Raw genomic sequence first — 17059 nt, forward strand, 5'->3', positions numbered from 1 at the left:
AAATAAAATTGAAAATATTTGAGGGTCCAGTCAAACCTAATAGCGTTGAGTCTGATAGCCAAGTCGGATCCAATAACATTTTTTGATTAATAAACAGAAAAAACAACACTTCCAAGTACTATAGTATCGTCCATAGTGCAAACATTCTATGCCTACAGTATGATATACAGTGCAATGAATCTATGTCTATGTCCACAGTACCTGGTTAATGTTTTTTTCATGTCTTTTAAAGTATAATATAATTTGTTATTTATATCATCATATAATAAAAAAACATAATTTACTAGTTTTATATTCGATAGTTTTTTTCATCAAGCAACCTCATACTCAAGGTTTTTTTTTTCTTTTTTTCTTTTTAAATGCAACTGTTTGAATAATACATGTATACTAATGTATGCTTATAATATCTACTCTAACGTGTAATATTTTGCTTCCATTCTGAAATATCTCACGTGGTACTAAAATTAGCAAAAGATAATTGTTCTTTGTTCTACGTTGAAATGACTCTAATACAAATAAATCAGTTAAGATGGAAAATATTTTTTTCTTAAAAAAAATGGAAAAGAAATGTGTGGAAATGATTCCAAACAGGAAAAAGAATAAAAAACATAAACAATCACCAAGATTAATAAGTATTAATAATTAGGCACACTAAATGGATTCATACCTTATCAAAAATTAATTTAAAAACCTAGAGTTCAGATTCTAATAATAATAAAATATTGACTTGATTAAATTCAATTAATTTAATTAATTGAATTAAATTAATCAAATCTAGTTGTATTTATAACAAAAAATAAAATAATAAAATGTTATCTTTAGAGAATAATTGGTATTGTAGTAATGATTATTTTTAAATTATTTTTTGATTTATATCAAAATAATATTTTATTTTTATTTTTATTTTTAAAAAATTAAAAATTATAAAAATTAACAAAAATTAATTTTTAAAAAAACTTTATTTAAATTAATTCTAAACACTCTCTTAATAATAAAACTAGATAATTCGAGTTGATTAAATGAATCAATAATCTATATTATTTTTGTTTTTTATCAAATCTGTATCTATCTGACCATCAAGTCATACAATTGGCAGAACCCCATTGGCTAGAACAAATAATAAACATCTTTGACTCACATTAATTTATTCTTGTTGTGTGGGCCTAATAGTTACAAAAGAAGCAATCTAATCTCAACTCAGACATGGGCATCCAATCCAAACGTATGGGCCTGGCGATACCATCATCATCATGATGTTGAAGATAATGGCAGCGGAACATTGGGAACCGGGAATTTTGGAAAATTTCGGCCACGTTTCTCTCTCTGTTTAGCTGAGCTGATAGGGCGTGCCGTAAAGGTGGGAATATATACATATAAAGAAGCAAGGGCATTGCAGATGGCAACAGCTTCTTCGGCATCGTTATTCCAGGCTGCTCGATATGGATATTCTCCTTCTCCAAGATTTAGTAATAATTGTCATTATAGTGTAAGAAATGGAGGTGTAGCTGTAGGTGTAGGTTCTTCTTCTTCCGCTTCTTCTCCTTCTTCTTCCGCCCACCACGGATTCAACTTCTCTTCTTCTGGTTGGTATTTCTTTCTTCCTTTCTAACAATTCTTCTTTTTATTTCTGAATTCCAGCAGCCATTATTATTATTATTATTAAAATTGTAATTATTAATTAACCTCAATTGGGTATTTGTGAAGGTTTGGATAATTGCGAGATTGAGTTGATTTAGGCTTTTGCTATAGGATTGTGGGATACTGCTCTTATGCTCCTCCCTCCCTCTTTTATGTTGAAAGTAATCACTGGATTTTTGTTTTGTTTTCTTCTCTCTTTTTGACTTTTTGGGTATTGATTTTGCTTGTAATTAGCCTCATCTAGCTTCATGCCAGGATTATTATTATTATTTTTCTTGCAAGTGTTCTTGCGCTAGCGTTATAAATACTGCACAAAAATGGAATGATGGGGGGAGATGTAGAGAAGGTACAGACTTGGAGAGAAGCTGTCAGGGACCAAATTCCATTGTCAGGAGAGACAAATATCGCCCACAAACAGCTTTTTGTTTCGTCTTAAGTATTACATGCCTTCCATTTACACTGAACTAGTTTATCAAAGTGTGTTGAGCTGTCCCCTATTGAATTTGAAAATAAATTACATAGCAACTCTACTGTAGAGAGGACAGTCACAGAAAAGATTTAAAAGAGAAACTTAGGTGTGGGTGTTTGATCTAGGCATGCTGTCCCATCCAAAATAAATCCCATTGGTCTTAAATATCTTGGTAACATCACCAGATTCGACCTCTCAATAGCTCAGCATACTGTCGTCTCAAGAGAAATCTACCAGCTGTAATTTAGGTATCCTAAGCACAAGCTCAGGATACGGGATTATTATGTCCTTCTGGAAAAATTATGCATGATTAACTTCCAAAAACAATTTTGTTTTTCATAATAAACGATCACACATTATATTGGCAATTTATGAAAAGCTGCAATTATTTTTCTAAGCCTCTGTTTGTTGAAACGTTGTTGAATATCTCTGTTAGTATAACCTGGCCTGCTTAACTTATCTATTGCTTGCACAAACAGGTTTGTTGCGTCTGCGTGCATTTTCTTTGTGTGTGTGTGTGTGTGTGTGTGTGTGTGTAATAAGCAAATATGCTCTGGTTTTCTTCTGTTTTTTTTTTTTTTGCAATTCTATATGCAAGATTATAGGTATTCATGTACGTTCAACTGTCCTTGAGGATATTAGATAATCTTTTGCAGGTGTAAATAATAACTGGAAACCCCAAGGCATTAAATCTCAAGCGACGAATACTGCCACTAAAGGAAGATTTTCATCATCCAGCGGCGCAATGAATGGGAAAAGTGAACCTGATCATCTTCTTGTTCTCGTACATGGCATTTTGGCTAGGTATATGTTGACCAAACACAGTTCACCAAGTAAATATACCCAGTCACTATAATTTACTGGTAACATTTCTTTTTGGCTTTTAATTCTCAACAAGTACTAAATTGATATCATTCACAAATGCAGTCCAAGTGACTGGACATACGTGGAAGCAGAGTTAAAAAGGCGTTTGGGAAAAAACTTTCTAATTTATGGTATGTTCATCCCTTATTCTGGTGATCTCTTCTTTCTTACATGCCTAACCATTGTGTATTTCGATATTGTTTTTGGAAGTTGATAAATGGTATAGAAAATAATCAGAAAGATGAAGAAAATTTTGAGCATCCACAAACACCAAAATAGGGGATGATAGATTGAAATGTTTTTGTCACCAAAGTAGAGTGGCTATGATTCCGTGTTGAAGTACTTGATGTCTGTTCAGTTATCAGAGGCATGTGGTCAGAGTTTTCTGCAATTCTGATATCTTATTTTTTCAACTAATGACTTTTGTTTTTATATGAATACTGTTATCAAATCTGTATTTATTATACAATTAGTCAGAGTTAGGCTGGGAATCTGGTCAGTTGAAATTTATTGTTTTTTTGTCTTTCTGCAGCAAGTTCGTGTAACACCTACACTAAAACATTCTCTGGGATTGATGGAGCAGGAAAGCGACTTGCAGATGAAGTGAGTACTGACATCGTTGCAAAATATATTTATTTAGTTTTCACTTATGGTAGTTTCGAGTAGGTTCTTGGCTTGTTGGGAATGGAGGTGCTGCATATTCAATGATTTTCCTCATTATCAATTTTATGAACAGGTTATGCGAGTTGTACAGAAGAGAGAGAGCCTGAAAAGGATTTCCTTTTTAGCCCATTCTCTAGGTGGCTTGTTTGCAAGATATGCTATTTCTGTGCTTTATTCAGAAATTGCTGTAAATACTGGCCAATCCATTGATGTGGCTGCTGATACTTCGCTGCCTAATTCAAATACAACTTGTTCCTCAAGACGAGGTATGATTGCCGGGTTGGAACCAATTAATTTTATTACCCTGGCAACTCCACATCTTGGGGTGAGAGGCAGAAAGCAGGTTTGTTCTGGACACTGGTTCTTAATATGTAGTTGTAGTACCATGTAGTGATCATACAATATTGACGAATCTGGGCTCCATTGCATCACCTATTACCTTAAGCTCTCTCTTTTTATTCTTTCAAGTTATCTTACATTATCCTATGAATGATCTCTTGATAAACATAAATCTAAATGTTCTTTTTTGGTTGTTTGCAACACTATGGTTTGGATGTTTATTGGTTGTTTGCATCAGTGTCAGTCATTTGCAGTACAGTTTAGGATTAAAAACAATGCAACATAAGCTGAACTTAAATAATTTTCTTTACTGACAATATTCTTTTATTATCTTCTTTGAATATGTTAATTTTAATTCTCATACAGAATGGACAGCTATTATCTGTATGTTATAATTTTTTTCCTCACATAATTGGTATTTTGCTTAGCATTCACAAAGTGCAGTTCGTTTAGCTATTTTTGTTTTCTTTTCAGCTTCCATTTCTCTTGGGTATTCCCATCTTAGAGAAACTTGCTCTTCCAATAGCTCCTATTATTGTGGGTAGAACTGGCAGTCAACTGTTTCTCATTGATGGTAAACCTAACAAACCATCTCTTCTTCTGAGAATGACATCAGACTCTGAAGATGGGAAGTTTTTGTAAGTAGAAAAATGCCATTGTGATTGGAGACAACAATTCCTTTTTCTGCCAGCGTAACCTAATGGTTCTTAAATGTTTCTTGCTTTTTTCTCTCCAGATCTGCTCTTGGTGCATTTAGATGTCGTATTCTTTATGCAAATGTATCTTATGATCGTATCCTACTACATATGATCTTCTATTTTGCACATTTAGCTGTCTTATTTCTCGGCATTTGCTCAGATCCTTGACATTAACTAGATATGGTTGGTTGGCGTACATCCTCCATAAGGAGAGAGATGGAACTTGTCACGGTGAGTTGATAGTTCTTATTTACTTTGTTTGACACAACTATTGTTAACAATCTTTGACCGCATAATTGAAGAGACCATTCAAGTTAAAGCATAATATATAAATTAAATGCTGTTATCTATGAGTTGCTTTATCATTTTGAGTGCAAGCATAATAAGTAAGGCTGAGTGTCCTTGTAGAAATTGGAGTGAGTTTGTGTCCTTCATATTCATTTTTCAAGAAGAAATGCTGATGCTGATGTTGATTATTCTCGGTATTTTATAAATGAGACTTTGATAGATGATATTTTCCTTTTCTCATTATGTTTCCTCTTTACTTCAAATCTGTTATCTGTTTTTATGAATCAGTTAACTTGATTTCATAGTCAAAATCATCATGATATTAGATAAATGGTCCTGCATTTTGTTCATTTTCTTTTTATGAGAAATTATCAACTTTTTCACTGAGATATTTTACAAGTCTTGGGATAAAACCGTATGTCAGGAAAATCATAATAGGCAAGTAGGGGATTCTACAACAGCCATGTCTAGCTAGAGTTACTACCTTTGTGGAATTAGGGGTTCAGTATAGAATTCAAACATTGCTGCAAAGAACTAGAATTGGGTATGGATAACTTTCTCATGGACTCGTCCAATTAAAGCAACATTTCTAGGAAATTTGAGGTCAAGATTACTTTGAAATGTATTCTTTTAGCATAACTCTTCTAATATGACCTCTGAAGACTTGAGTGGAAATAAGATGCAGGGAGGCTTTGGTTCTGTTCAATAAATATGTAAATTGATCATTAAGGTTGCATTAAGGTTGGAAGGGAAGTATTTGAGAGTTTGTTTTCAAGGGAAGTTCTTTTGTAAGTGAAATATCGAGTGCTTCAGGATCTGGCTACTCTTGAGTAGTAAATATGTAAAAAAAATAGGGTGCAAATTAGGTAGCAGCGGCCTCGGATTCTTAGTGCTATGTCCTGGAAATATTTTTTTTCCTCGTGAATTCTGAGTGCTTGAGGATCAGAAGTGCGAACATGTGAAAAATCTCTTGGAAGTCTAAGAAAAGGAATTAATCTAAATGTAAGAAACTGTCTTGCATCTTGGAAATCACTAATTCCAAATGCTACATGTTATTGTAGCTTTCAAGCTAGAAAGAGCAGCAATGGATAATTATTTGGATAAACAAATGCGGTGGAAATATCAGTGTTAAGATAGATTTCTAATGTTTCTGTATCGTTTTGACATTTCTAAATTGACAGCCCCCTATGCGATCTTTGGATGGTTACAAGCACGTTGTAGATGTTGAATATTGTCCCCCAGTTTCTTCTGACGGCCCCCATTTTCCTCCAGAAGCTGCCAAAGCAAAGGAGGCAGCACTGAACGAGCCCAGCATGAAAAATACAGCAGAGTACCATGAACTCATGGAAGGTAAAACCATACGTGGCATTTAAGAGTTTCCCCCCATATTGAACGGCCCCCATTCAATATCTTTGAATTATCTGTTCATTGTCCCATGACAAGAGTAATGATTGCTTTCAGTATGTTAACAGAGGAAATGATAAGTGGCTTGCAGAGGTTGGGATGGAAAAAAGTTGATGTCAGCTTTCACTCAGCATTCTGGCCCTTCTTTGCTCATAACAACATCCATGTACTGACGCCATTTTTATTTTGGGTTATGATAACTTTACCTTGCTGATTCACTTCGTGATTTAGCTTTTTTTTTTTTTTTCACATTTCAGGTGAAAAATGAATGGTTTCATAATGCTGGCACTGGGGTGATCTCTCATGTTGCAGACAGCCTGAAGCAACAAGAATCCGCCATGTATATTGCTGCTAGCTTGTAGCTCTCAAGTACTACAAGGTAGGGCACTTGTTCAAAGATGTAAAATAATTGAATTGATGATGAAATATAAAAAAACTGCTTCGCCATAATTTATTTATGCTTTTATTCTGTCTACTTCAATTGTCCATAGCTTGCTGTTAAACCTTCGTTAAAGCCTCGAATAATTGTTTTAAAGCCTCGAATAATTGTTTTAAAGTTGGGTTGTTATAAATAACAAGTTATTCAAGTATCCGGTCAATAATTCACATAAACTTTTTTTTCTCTTTCTATGTTTTTTAGGTGTTTTATAATGTTGTTTACTTTGTACTATCTAGAAAATAAGAGGTATAATATTTTATTTATAGAAAAATTTAAAAACCTTATAAATAGTTAAATATTAATTTGCTACTAGAATAATATTATTTCAGAGTAATTTTAAAAACTTATTCAATGAAATCCTCCTTTGATTTTTCTAGGTTTTAGAATTGTAATTCCATATATAAATTATATTTTAATTATCAATTTCTAAAATTTATTTAAATCCAAGTCACTTGATTAATTATTTTAGTTTAATTTCTGACAAATGGTTTTTATATTTGTGACTTGATAGGTTTTCTAATAAGTTGATCCAAATATAAATCACAATTCTAAATAAAATATATTTAAGTAAATTAAATTATTATTAACTCAATAATTAATTAATTTATATTTGAATATCAAATGTAATATCTAATAACATGATATTCAAATATTAAAAGAATCATAAGTAAAAATATTAAAAAAAATTATAAGTGGATTAAATTAAAAATGACTGGATAAAGTCAACGAAATAGTTTGAAAAAAATTAAGAAATTACCATTATATTTGAATTTTATAACTTTATCATCAAATTAAAGGAAAATTAATAAAACCCTAACAGATAGATGGATTAAAAAATAAAAATCTACCCATGCTAGAACGAACTCCAATAAATAATGCTATAAACATGTACACGTGTCCTTGGAAAAAGCTTTATCTTGCTAAAAGAAATCTCAGCAAGAACTTTCCAAGATCCATTTACAGACGAATAGATCTCAAATTCATATCTTTCAAGATCAGATGCAAAATCACAAGCCAACTTGTATTCAACAACAAAGTTTATCAGTGAAGGATCAAAGACGAGCACAACGATGGATGTAGTGTGCAACTGTGCATGGCAACAAAAGAATAATCCAGTCATTGCCCAGTTTCCTAGATTGATGAGACACCTGCTGCTTCCTATACTTAAAAAGCTTCTTCTAGACGCATAGAAATTGACATTAGTGATGGGTAGAACACTGCGTGATTGATATGGTCTTCATCAACGCAGAGGAAAAAAACATAAAAATGCTCGCAACTGTTCCTTTTCCACTGCAGTTTAGGCCTGTGCTTCTCTAGTAAAAGGATGTATTCTGTTCTCGTGATCGCTCCACCATCCAATTTAACAATCCCAGCTCTATTTAGTAATACAAGGGTGTGCCATAAAAAAAACATTATGTAATACTCTAAAAGGCTTTGGAAAACTACACTTACCCATCTTTAATATATTATATTATTATAATTATTATATTATAATATGTATTATTATTATATTATAATATATACTAAAAATTAAATGAAATGTTAATTTTTTTTTAATTTTTTTTATGAATTTTTTTGTTTGATCCCGGGTTTGATAGGTTAGTCTGGACTTGACGGGTTAACTTGGTTTGACGGGTTAACCCAGTTAATTTTGGGTAAACCCGTCAATTGTTTTTTTCTATTTAGTTATCAAACTTTCATGACGCGAATACCAGGTTTGACGGGTTAACCTGGTTTAAAAGGTTAACTTAGTTAATTCAAATTTTTTTCCTTTTCTTTATTAGTTTTTTTCTTCCTATTGGTTTTTTTCCTTTGTTTTTTTTCTTTTTAATTAATCTATTTAATTATCACACTTTTATGACACGACGTTATAGCTAGACCCACATCCAATGCTCTAAGGTCCGGTGTTGCAGTCAAACTCACTTAAACTTAAGTCATGTAAGTTTAATGTTATTATTAATATTATAAATAATATTCTTGGGTCAAGCGTTACAGCTAGAACCAAGGCTTTCGGGTATATCTTTGCAGAAAGACCTAACACTCTTAGATCTTACCATTTTTTGATATTTTTTATGCAAGAAAAAAAAATTAACTTGTGGCGTATGCCTTTGTTTTTTTCTTTTCCTTTCCTTTTCCTTTTTAAGCCTTTTACTTTGAATAGCACGGTGCAATCCACAGTGAAAAAATTTATGCCTTTAGTTTATATTTTTTTGTCTATAGTTTCTTAATATTAAATTTTTTCTGTTTAATTATCAGGTTTTTATGACACGGATCCTAGGTTTGATGGTTTAACCCAGTTGATTCAGATTTTTTTTTCTTCATTAGCTTTTTCCTTCCTGTAGATATTTTTCTCTTTGCTTTTTCCTTTTTAATTAATCTTTTTTTTAAAAAAATTTAGTTCATTAATATTAATTTTTTTTCTATTTAGTTATCACACTTTCATGACACGAATCTCAGGTTTAACGAGTTAACCTGATTTGGTGAGTTAACCCAATTAATTCAGATTGTTTTTCTTTTTTCTCATTAGTTTTCTTTCTTTATGTTGGTTTTTTTTTAATTAATCTATTTAATTATCACACTTTTATGACAAAATCTTGCAGCCAGACCTACATCCAATGCTATTGGGTCTGGTATTACAGCCAAACCCACTTAAACTTAGGTCATGCAAGTTTAATGTTATTATTAATATTATAAATATTACTCTTAAGTCCGACGTTGCAGCCAAACCCAAGACTCTTGGGTATAGATTTACAGAAAGACCTAACACTTTTAAAATTTATTTTTTTTGATATTTTTTATGCAAAACAAATTGACTCGCGGCATTGCGCAGGTCATGTAACTAGTATAATCTAAGGGGTGTAATTTAAAATTTTTGATTTTTTTTTCTTGAAAATAATTTTTTATATATATTTTTGAATTATTTTGATGTGATAATAAAAAAATAAATTTTAAAAATTAAAAAAATATTATTTTAATAAATTTTTAAATAAAAAAATAACTGTAATTATTATCATCGTAAATATTAATTTATCAAGCATTAAATTCATTGCAAATGGAGTGAGTACATCAAGAAAACCAAAACTCCATTTCAACTTTTCTAAACCTAAGCCTAAAACCCACCAAACCAATAATTCAAAAACAACAAACAAATCCGAAATCATAAAATTTGCTTAAATGCCCAACGGTTCAAATTCTTCGGCTAGACACCGGGTATTGTCAATAAATAAGCATTCTGCTTGTTTTCCTCCTTTCTCCTTTGTCCACTACTCTTTCTTTTACCTCCAATTCTCGCAATTCCAATTCCAGTTCTAGGAATCTCAATTCCAATTCCTATGGAATCATTTTACGAATCATTTACCATTTTCACTCCTCCTAAGAAATTGCCACTTCACTCTCACCACGCTTGATTTCCAAGAAATGGAAGAGAATCCAATTGTGAGAACCAGATTCTGAGTTGACCCATGATGATAAAGAGCACGAACTTGCAAATTAACTTAGTTTTAAGAAAAGAAGAAGGGCTATCATTGTATCGAGGGAAATGAGATGATAGTATGCCTGGTGGGGATTAAAAAAGAAAGCCTGATATTGGTCAGGTCAATGTTTGTTTTTCAATAATCATGAGTTCGAGTTCTTTTATAGTTACTGGAAACTTACATGATTGTTAATTTTAAGGCTCGTGTGATTAGTTAAAATACGTGCAAACTAATTCAGACATTCATATTAATTAAAAAAAAACCTGATTACAAAGAAATTTGACTGGTTGTGGGAAATGATTGGATTATTCAATTTTTTTATAATATTATTTATGTATTATGATAATTTTTCTCCTTTTTTTCCACTCTTTTTCTATTTTTTTTCTCTATTTCTAGGATAAGTTAAGGAAGTAATATTTTTAAGAAAACTTTTATAACACCACATATATAATTTTTAATGCGATTTCATATTTCCTACTTATGAGAAACAATTGCTGCAATTTGTTTTCTTCATAAATTGTATCACTCCAAGTATATTATACATGCATATCAACATGCAAAAGATTTTTCATTTAAGTAAATGAGTTCAATACTTCGCGATGTCCCCTCCAACTTGACGAGCCTCCACTCTTAGTCAATGAGCCTCGGCCGCAGCTCGGTTAATTTGCTCTTGAAATTCCCTTATTCTTTCAGTATGGATCAGGTTATTTCTGGATATAGAATTGTTAGCAGTATCTGGTATTTGAATGTGACTCTCCATCATTTTCTGACTTTCTAGCAATTGCTCGGTCTTTGCTTCTCCCTTTGCCAACTTTGTCCTCAATGCTTTTGCTTCAATTTTAACACTATTGAGTTCAGTTCTCACATTCTGGGTAGCTTTGACTACCTTCTTAGTTTTAACCAACTCCAATTCAACATCTTTTAACTGGCTCTTGAGTTCTTTTATATCTGTTAAACGCTTGCTTGACACCGCTTGACTTTTGACGGCCAATTCCTCCCAATAATGGGCCTTCTCCACCTGAAGCGTCTTCTCCTCATTGATGACTTTTAGGGATTCCAAGTCGTTCATTGCTTTCATCCGATCTCGGCCCAACGAGTCCCTTTCTTCCTCAGCCAATTTCCTCATAGCTTTTTCTTCGGCTAATTGATGCTCCAATGATAGTCTTAAATCTTCCTTTGTTTTAAGCTCGGCTTGCAATCGTTTTACTTGCTCTCTTAGTTCTTCTTCACAACTCACCTTCTTTCTTCGGGTGCCCACGGATTCTGAAATTTCTACCATGTCGGAGACTCTTCTATCACGCCATTCGGGATACTTTTCACTAACTGTGGGATTCCTTGATCCATTCTCCTTCTTTATCAACAACAAAGAGTTTCAATCCTGTTTAATGCTTTCTAACATTTCCATGGCAGCCCCTTTATAGACCCCGGTAAATTGAGCTATGTCAATTGTCCTAGGAACACTTTGTATGCCCCCAAGCTGCCTTGCCACTAAAGCAGGTGCGTAACTGACGTATCATGTTACTCCAATTAATGGTACCCAAGGCTTTTCTCTACAACTCATCAAGCTTGTCATATTCCTCATCCAAGGAGCTTTCCAATTAAAAATGCTTAATGGAAGCCTTTGCAATTTTACTCTCCAATCATCCTCCGAAAAGCTCTCCCATTCTTTTGATACAAACAATTCGAGTGGCTTTTGGTCAAACCACCAGAAATTATTAAATATTGGCGTCTCCGTTTCTATATGGCTTACCAACCAGATGAATAGTAAAGAGACACAACACCTCATGGAACCTTGACCCGTTTTCTTGCAATGACTAAGAGATAGGAAGGTTTTAGCCAAAATCGCGGCACACGGGTTGATCTTTGTCTTTTCATATTCCACAAACAAATTGGCAGCTTCTAAACTGATAATTCCTGTAGTAGAGGGACACAAAACTAAACCAAATATTCCCAAAGCCAATATTCTATGTTTTTCTAATTTAGCACCCGGGTTAGCTTTTTTAGCAATCAGCAACTCTTCTAGTCGTTTCCATCTAAGACCCCCAGAGTTATCTTTCTCTCTATATGGTATTAGCTAAGGAATCCCTAGCAGTTTGGCAAGCTCATCCATGGTGTCGTCAATTCTCTGGCGGAAGTACACTTTGTAGGCATATTCAGGGAATTCAGTCAACAAACTATACTCTTCAATGGTAGGTGTCATGTCGACATTTCGGAAAGTAAAACAACGGTAATCAGGATCCCAAAAATGTATCATGGCTTTTATAGCTGATGGCAAAACTAGCACCTTCAAAAGGTGCAAAATCCTCCCATACTTCATAGCAAATTCTGTTTCATCTATTTGATACTCAGTGAGTGAAAACAATCTGCTAGTGTCATTTATTATGCACCTGGCATCTTTAAGTAGCGGTGTCCCACTAGTATTTGGTCTAGGGCAGTCTCCCTTGGTCATTTGCAAGGATTCAGATTCGAGTCCATACTCAATAGTGGTTACCTCTCGAATAACGGTCATTATGTCACCCGAAAGTCCTGTAATGAAAATGCTTAAATGTTATGCTTATCTTAGTGAAATTATACAGGGACCAACCTAAAGAATATGTTCTAGTCATTAAATGTATCTGGGTAGTTTGGCTATCTAGTCTCAAAGGTCTTTCGCATGCTCAATGATCACCCTCGAAAGGTTGATATGAGGTTTACAAGCAGCGGGAAGATAGAGGCCCTGAGTAAAATCAGTTTGGCATATCAACCACTATCGAGCAAACAAATCATGCGAGAGTTGGATAGTTTCGCGAGCCTTACCCAGGCTAAAGCCATTGGGGTGCCGTTACTCTTCCACTTATCTTAAAGTTGGTACCACATGTATATGTATAAAATGAATTTGAATGATGTTCATATTAACATATATGTGTGATAAATATGAATAATTATGCATGCTAAAACAGTAAAAAGAACAAAAATAATAAAAATAATAAAATAAAATAAGAATAAAATAAAATACACAAGAATACATAATAAATAATAAATAAATAAATAAAACAAAAAAACTTGATAAACACCAACAACACAAAACAAAAACATATTTAGCAATAAGAAAATAAAAAAAACAAAGCTTAGTCCTAGGTCCCCAGCGGAGTCGCCATTCTGTCGCACCCGACATCGCGGCGGCCCTAAAAATAATTCTAATATGAAAAAGAACAGATTTCTGGCATCTTGTTCTTTTAGGGGAAAAATATTTTGTTTGGGGAGTCGCCACCTAGTATTATGGTCACTAGGAACCCTAACTGATCAACAGAGATTCTATAGTTCGAGACTGATTACGTAAAAGGAAAGATATTATCACCCCTTAAACGTTCTGCCTAAGGCAAACTGCATTGCTGTTTTTTTCTTCAAATGCTAAATTTTTTTTATTGGTTTACGTTTTGATGATATATTCACAATATTCCTGACTCTGGCGTCAGTGAATATTTGACTACGGATAATTCCAACTCTGGCGTTGGTAACTATTACGTCGCCATAAAAATAAATTTGGATTAATATATTTTTTATTCATGACCCTAATGCTAGTGAATAAACAAATAAATTAAATTCATTTTATTACTATTACGTGGCCACATATTTTTTCTATTTTTTTTATGTAAAATAAAAAAACAAATAAAAAACAAATAAATCAAAATAAATAAAATTAAATCAGTGTTTTTTATTCCTGACTCTGGCGTCAGTGAATAAATAAATCAATTTATTTTTCAATACATGCACATATATTTTTTTCTTGATAAATAAAATAAAATATAATGAATAAGAATAATATAAACTTAAACCAGTATTTTACTCCCGACTCTGACGTTGGTGAATAAACCGGTAAATTTATATTATTTTTATTCATGTTTAAACATTATTTTTTTATTTTTTTATTTTCTCCTTTTTTAATTTTTTTATTATTTTTGGGGCTGGGCCCAGCTCAGCCTATATGGGCTGAACTAAGCCCAGCCGGCCCAGCCCAGTCACTGGCCCAAGCCAGTGACCCAGCTGGGCCACAGCACGCATGAACTAGTTTCATGCGTGCATGGTGTTGTGCCAAGGTAATTAAAAACAAAAAAACGAATGAAAACAGAGGAAGCTTACCTTGTTGCAGTTTGCTTCATCGGAGTGCTAGCGTATCAGGCGGCGATCAATGGCGGCGTTTCATCAATAATAAGCTAGAATTCTTCCTCCAACCTCTGCCTTTCTGCCCTCTGCTTCCTCTGCCTTCGTCTGAAAAATTATCCCCGTGCTCTGTTTTTTTAAATTCTCCCAACTCTCTCTCGGTTCGTTTTTGTTTTCGTAGCTTTGGGCCGGTGTTGGTGAGGGGAAGCTCGTTTTCAGTATGGGGTTCCAAAAGTACTCAAAAAATGCAGCTGGTCTCTTTGTGTTTCGGGTTTCTTTCTTCTCTATCTCCTCTATTTTTTTTTTTATCTCTCTTCAACCTTTTGCTCTTCGGTGCTGCTCGGTTTATATAGGGCTCGGCGGGTTGATAACGGGCGGCAGGCTGAGGGTCGACCACCATTAAGGCGCCTATTATTGAAGCCAACGGACGATCATTACTGCTGCAACGTTCGGCGTCCTTTACTGTAGAAAACGGTCACTGGGTTAAAGGCGAAGAAGATGAACAACGTCTTCAAAACAACGTCGTTCGGCCATTTGTCCTTTTGATCCATGCAGTTTTGAAAGTCTTGCAATTAAACCCCTAGTTTAAACTGTAATTGGCCCCCTGCATTTGCGCGCCTTTTTTAATGTAGTCCTTGGATTTTAATTTCGTAATTTAGACCCCTAATTAAACCCCAAACTTTGCTATTTCTTCAATTAAGTCCCTGATTTCACTAATTTAATTAAATCCAAAGTCCAATTAAGTCTAAAACTTATCAATTCTCTAATTAAGCCCCTGATTGGATTAATTAGATTATTTCCAAGCTTAATTAAGTCTCAAAACTTATCAATTCTCCAACTAAACCCTTAATTGGATGAATTAAATTAATTTCAAGCTTAATTAAGTCTCAAAACTTTTCAATTTTTCAATTAAAACCTTGATTGGATAAATTAAATTAATTCCAAGCTTAATTGGATTAATTTCAAAGTTTAATTAAACCCCAAAACTTCCAATCATTTTGTCCTTAACCCAAATTTTAATTCATTCTTCATTTACTTGTTTTTTCCAACATTATTATTATTTTTTTCATCATCATTTTTTTTAATTCTTTTAGTAAATAAAATAATTAAAATAAAATGATCAAAAATTAGGTTATGACAATTACCATGGTTTTTCTTCATGTTTATTGTTGTTGTTGTTTTGATAAATTAGCTTACTTTTGAGTTTCTTATATGATGGTATATATTCTTTAGTTTGGATGAGAATACCTAAAATAAAAATGATAGATTGAAGAATGATCTTATATTCAAGAATAAATTAAAAATAATTAAATTTGTAGTGTTAGGGAGTAATATAAAATTATTTATTAGGCTTCACTTATTAGCTTAGTTTTTTTTTTAGTAATATATTATCAGAACTTCAATGACTATGATATCATAAATTAACTAAAATCTTATTATTTTTATTCTCTCTAATAAAATTAAATATAATACTTTTTAATATATATTTTTTAAAAGAAAAAAGTTTTCTAAACTTGAAAATTATAAAATAGACTAACTATTTGTTTAATTTTTATAATTTAATCAGATAAAATAATTTGATATTATGTTGAAAAACTATTTTAATTCAAAAGGTTAAATTATGATGTGAGACTTATATATATATATATATATGTGTGTGTGTGTGTGTGTGTGTGTGTGTGGGAACGATAAAAGTAAATATAATCATTGCAAATTGATTAATTAGTTTGATGAATGCAGTTAAATTACCTTCAAAGATTAAAGTATTAAAAATGATTCATTTACATTAGAGAAGTAGTAGTAAGAGAATCTTATGTTCTTAATGTGATCACACTCATCAGCTTTCCTCGGTAAAATCACTTAGGTAGCATAGAGTTTATAAACAATTGTCCGTGTTTCCATTAAAAAAAAAATTGTTCACATAAAATTAATCAGGATCAAGATGGTTTCAAATTAAAATAATCAAAAAATATAAAAAAATTATTTGAAAAAAAATAAAAAATAAAAAGAATTTAATTTGTTTTAAAAAACTTTTAAATGTTTGTTTTTTCAATCACTCCATGCGTGAAGTCACCACCTGTCATGTCATCGTTAAAACCTAGCAACTTACATTTTGATGACTAATACGGTTATTAGTTTTCTCTTGATATGTATAATAGTCAATATCTTCAGATTGATGCATGCTTCATCCTTTTCCATGAAGTTTCATGTATGGTCGTACCACCGTCCATCCTTCTTCCTTCCATTATCGCGTAGTGATTAGCTGGCCGTGCATCTTTTTGATTCCTCGCGAAAAATAAATTTGATTAAAATTGAATCATAGCTTTCTGGTGAAATGGATCCTGATCATCTGCTCATATTTCTCAGGAATCCCAAGGTGATCGGCAAGTTAATATGCATCTCTCCATAGCCAAGTATATATGAGCGATCATTGATCTTCATGTTGAGCTGCGACATGGAGAAAACATCCCTAATGGGTATTATAAGTCAACAACATGATTGATTGATCTGGTTATGGTATAAGAAGATATTGAATAATATTTTTTATTAATCAAAAACATTTGAAATACGTAATTTATCAGTTTCTGTTGTTCTCTGTAGACTTTGTCTTATTCATTGAAATTGTAGATGAAGACATAAGAGA

General features: G+C 32.6%; 1 protein-coding gene across 1 annotated transcript; it reads left to right on the top strand.

Moving 5' to 3' along the window:
* The first annotated feature begins 1165 nt into the window (after positions 1 to 1165).
* Positions 1166 to 6838, top strand: LOC133702538 (uncharacterized). The gene is made up of 11 exons (XM_062126840.1): positions 1166 to 1583; positions 2764 to 2911; positions 3035 to 3102; positions 3504 to 3574; positions 3708 to 3977; positions 4448 to 4611; positions 4710 to 4765; positions 4850 to 4902; positions 6141 to 6309; positions 6432 to 6529; positions 6621 to 6838. Exons 1-11 carry the CDS (start codon positions 1397 to 1399, stop codon positions 6723 to 6725), a joined length of 1389 nt encoding a protein of 462 aa, XP_061982824.1. The 5' UTR covers positions 1166 to 1396; the 3' UTR covers positions 6726 to 6838.
* Positions 6839 to 17059: the final 10221 nt, after the last annotated feature.

This window comes from Populus nigra, chromosome 9, assembly GCF_951802175.1.
Source record: "Populus nigra chromosome 9, ddPopNigr1.1, whole genome shotgun sequence".
NCBI classification, from domain to species: Eukaryota; Viridiplantae; Streptophyta; class Magnoliopsida; order Malpighiales; family Salicaceae; genus Populus; species Populus nigra.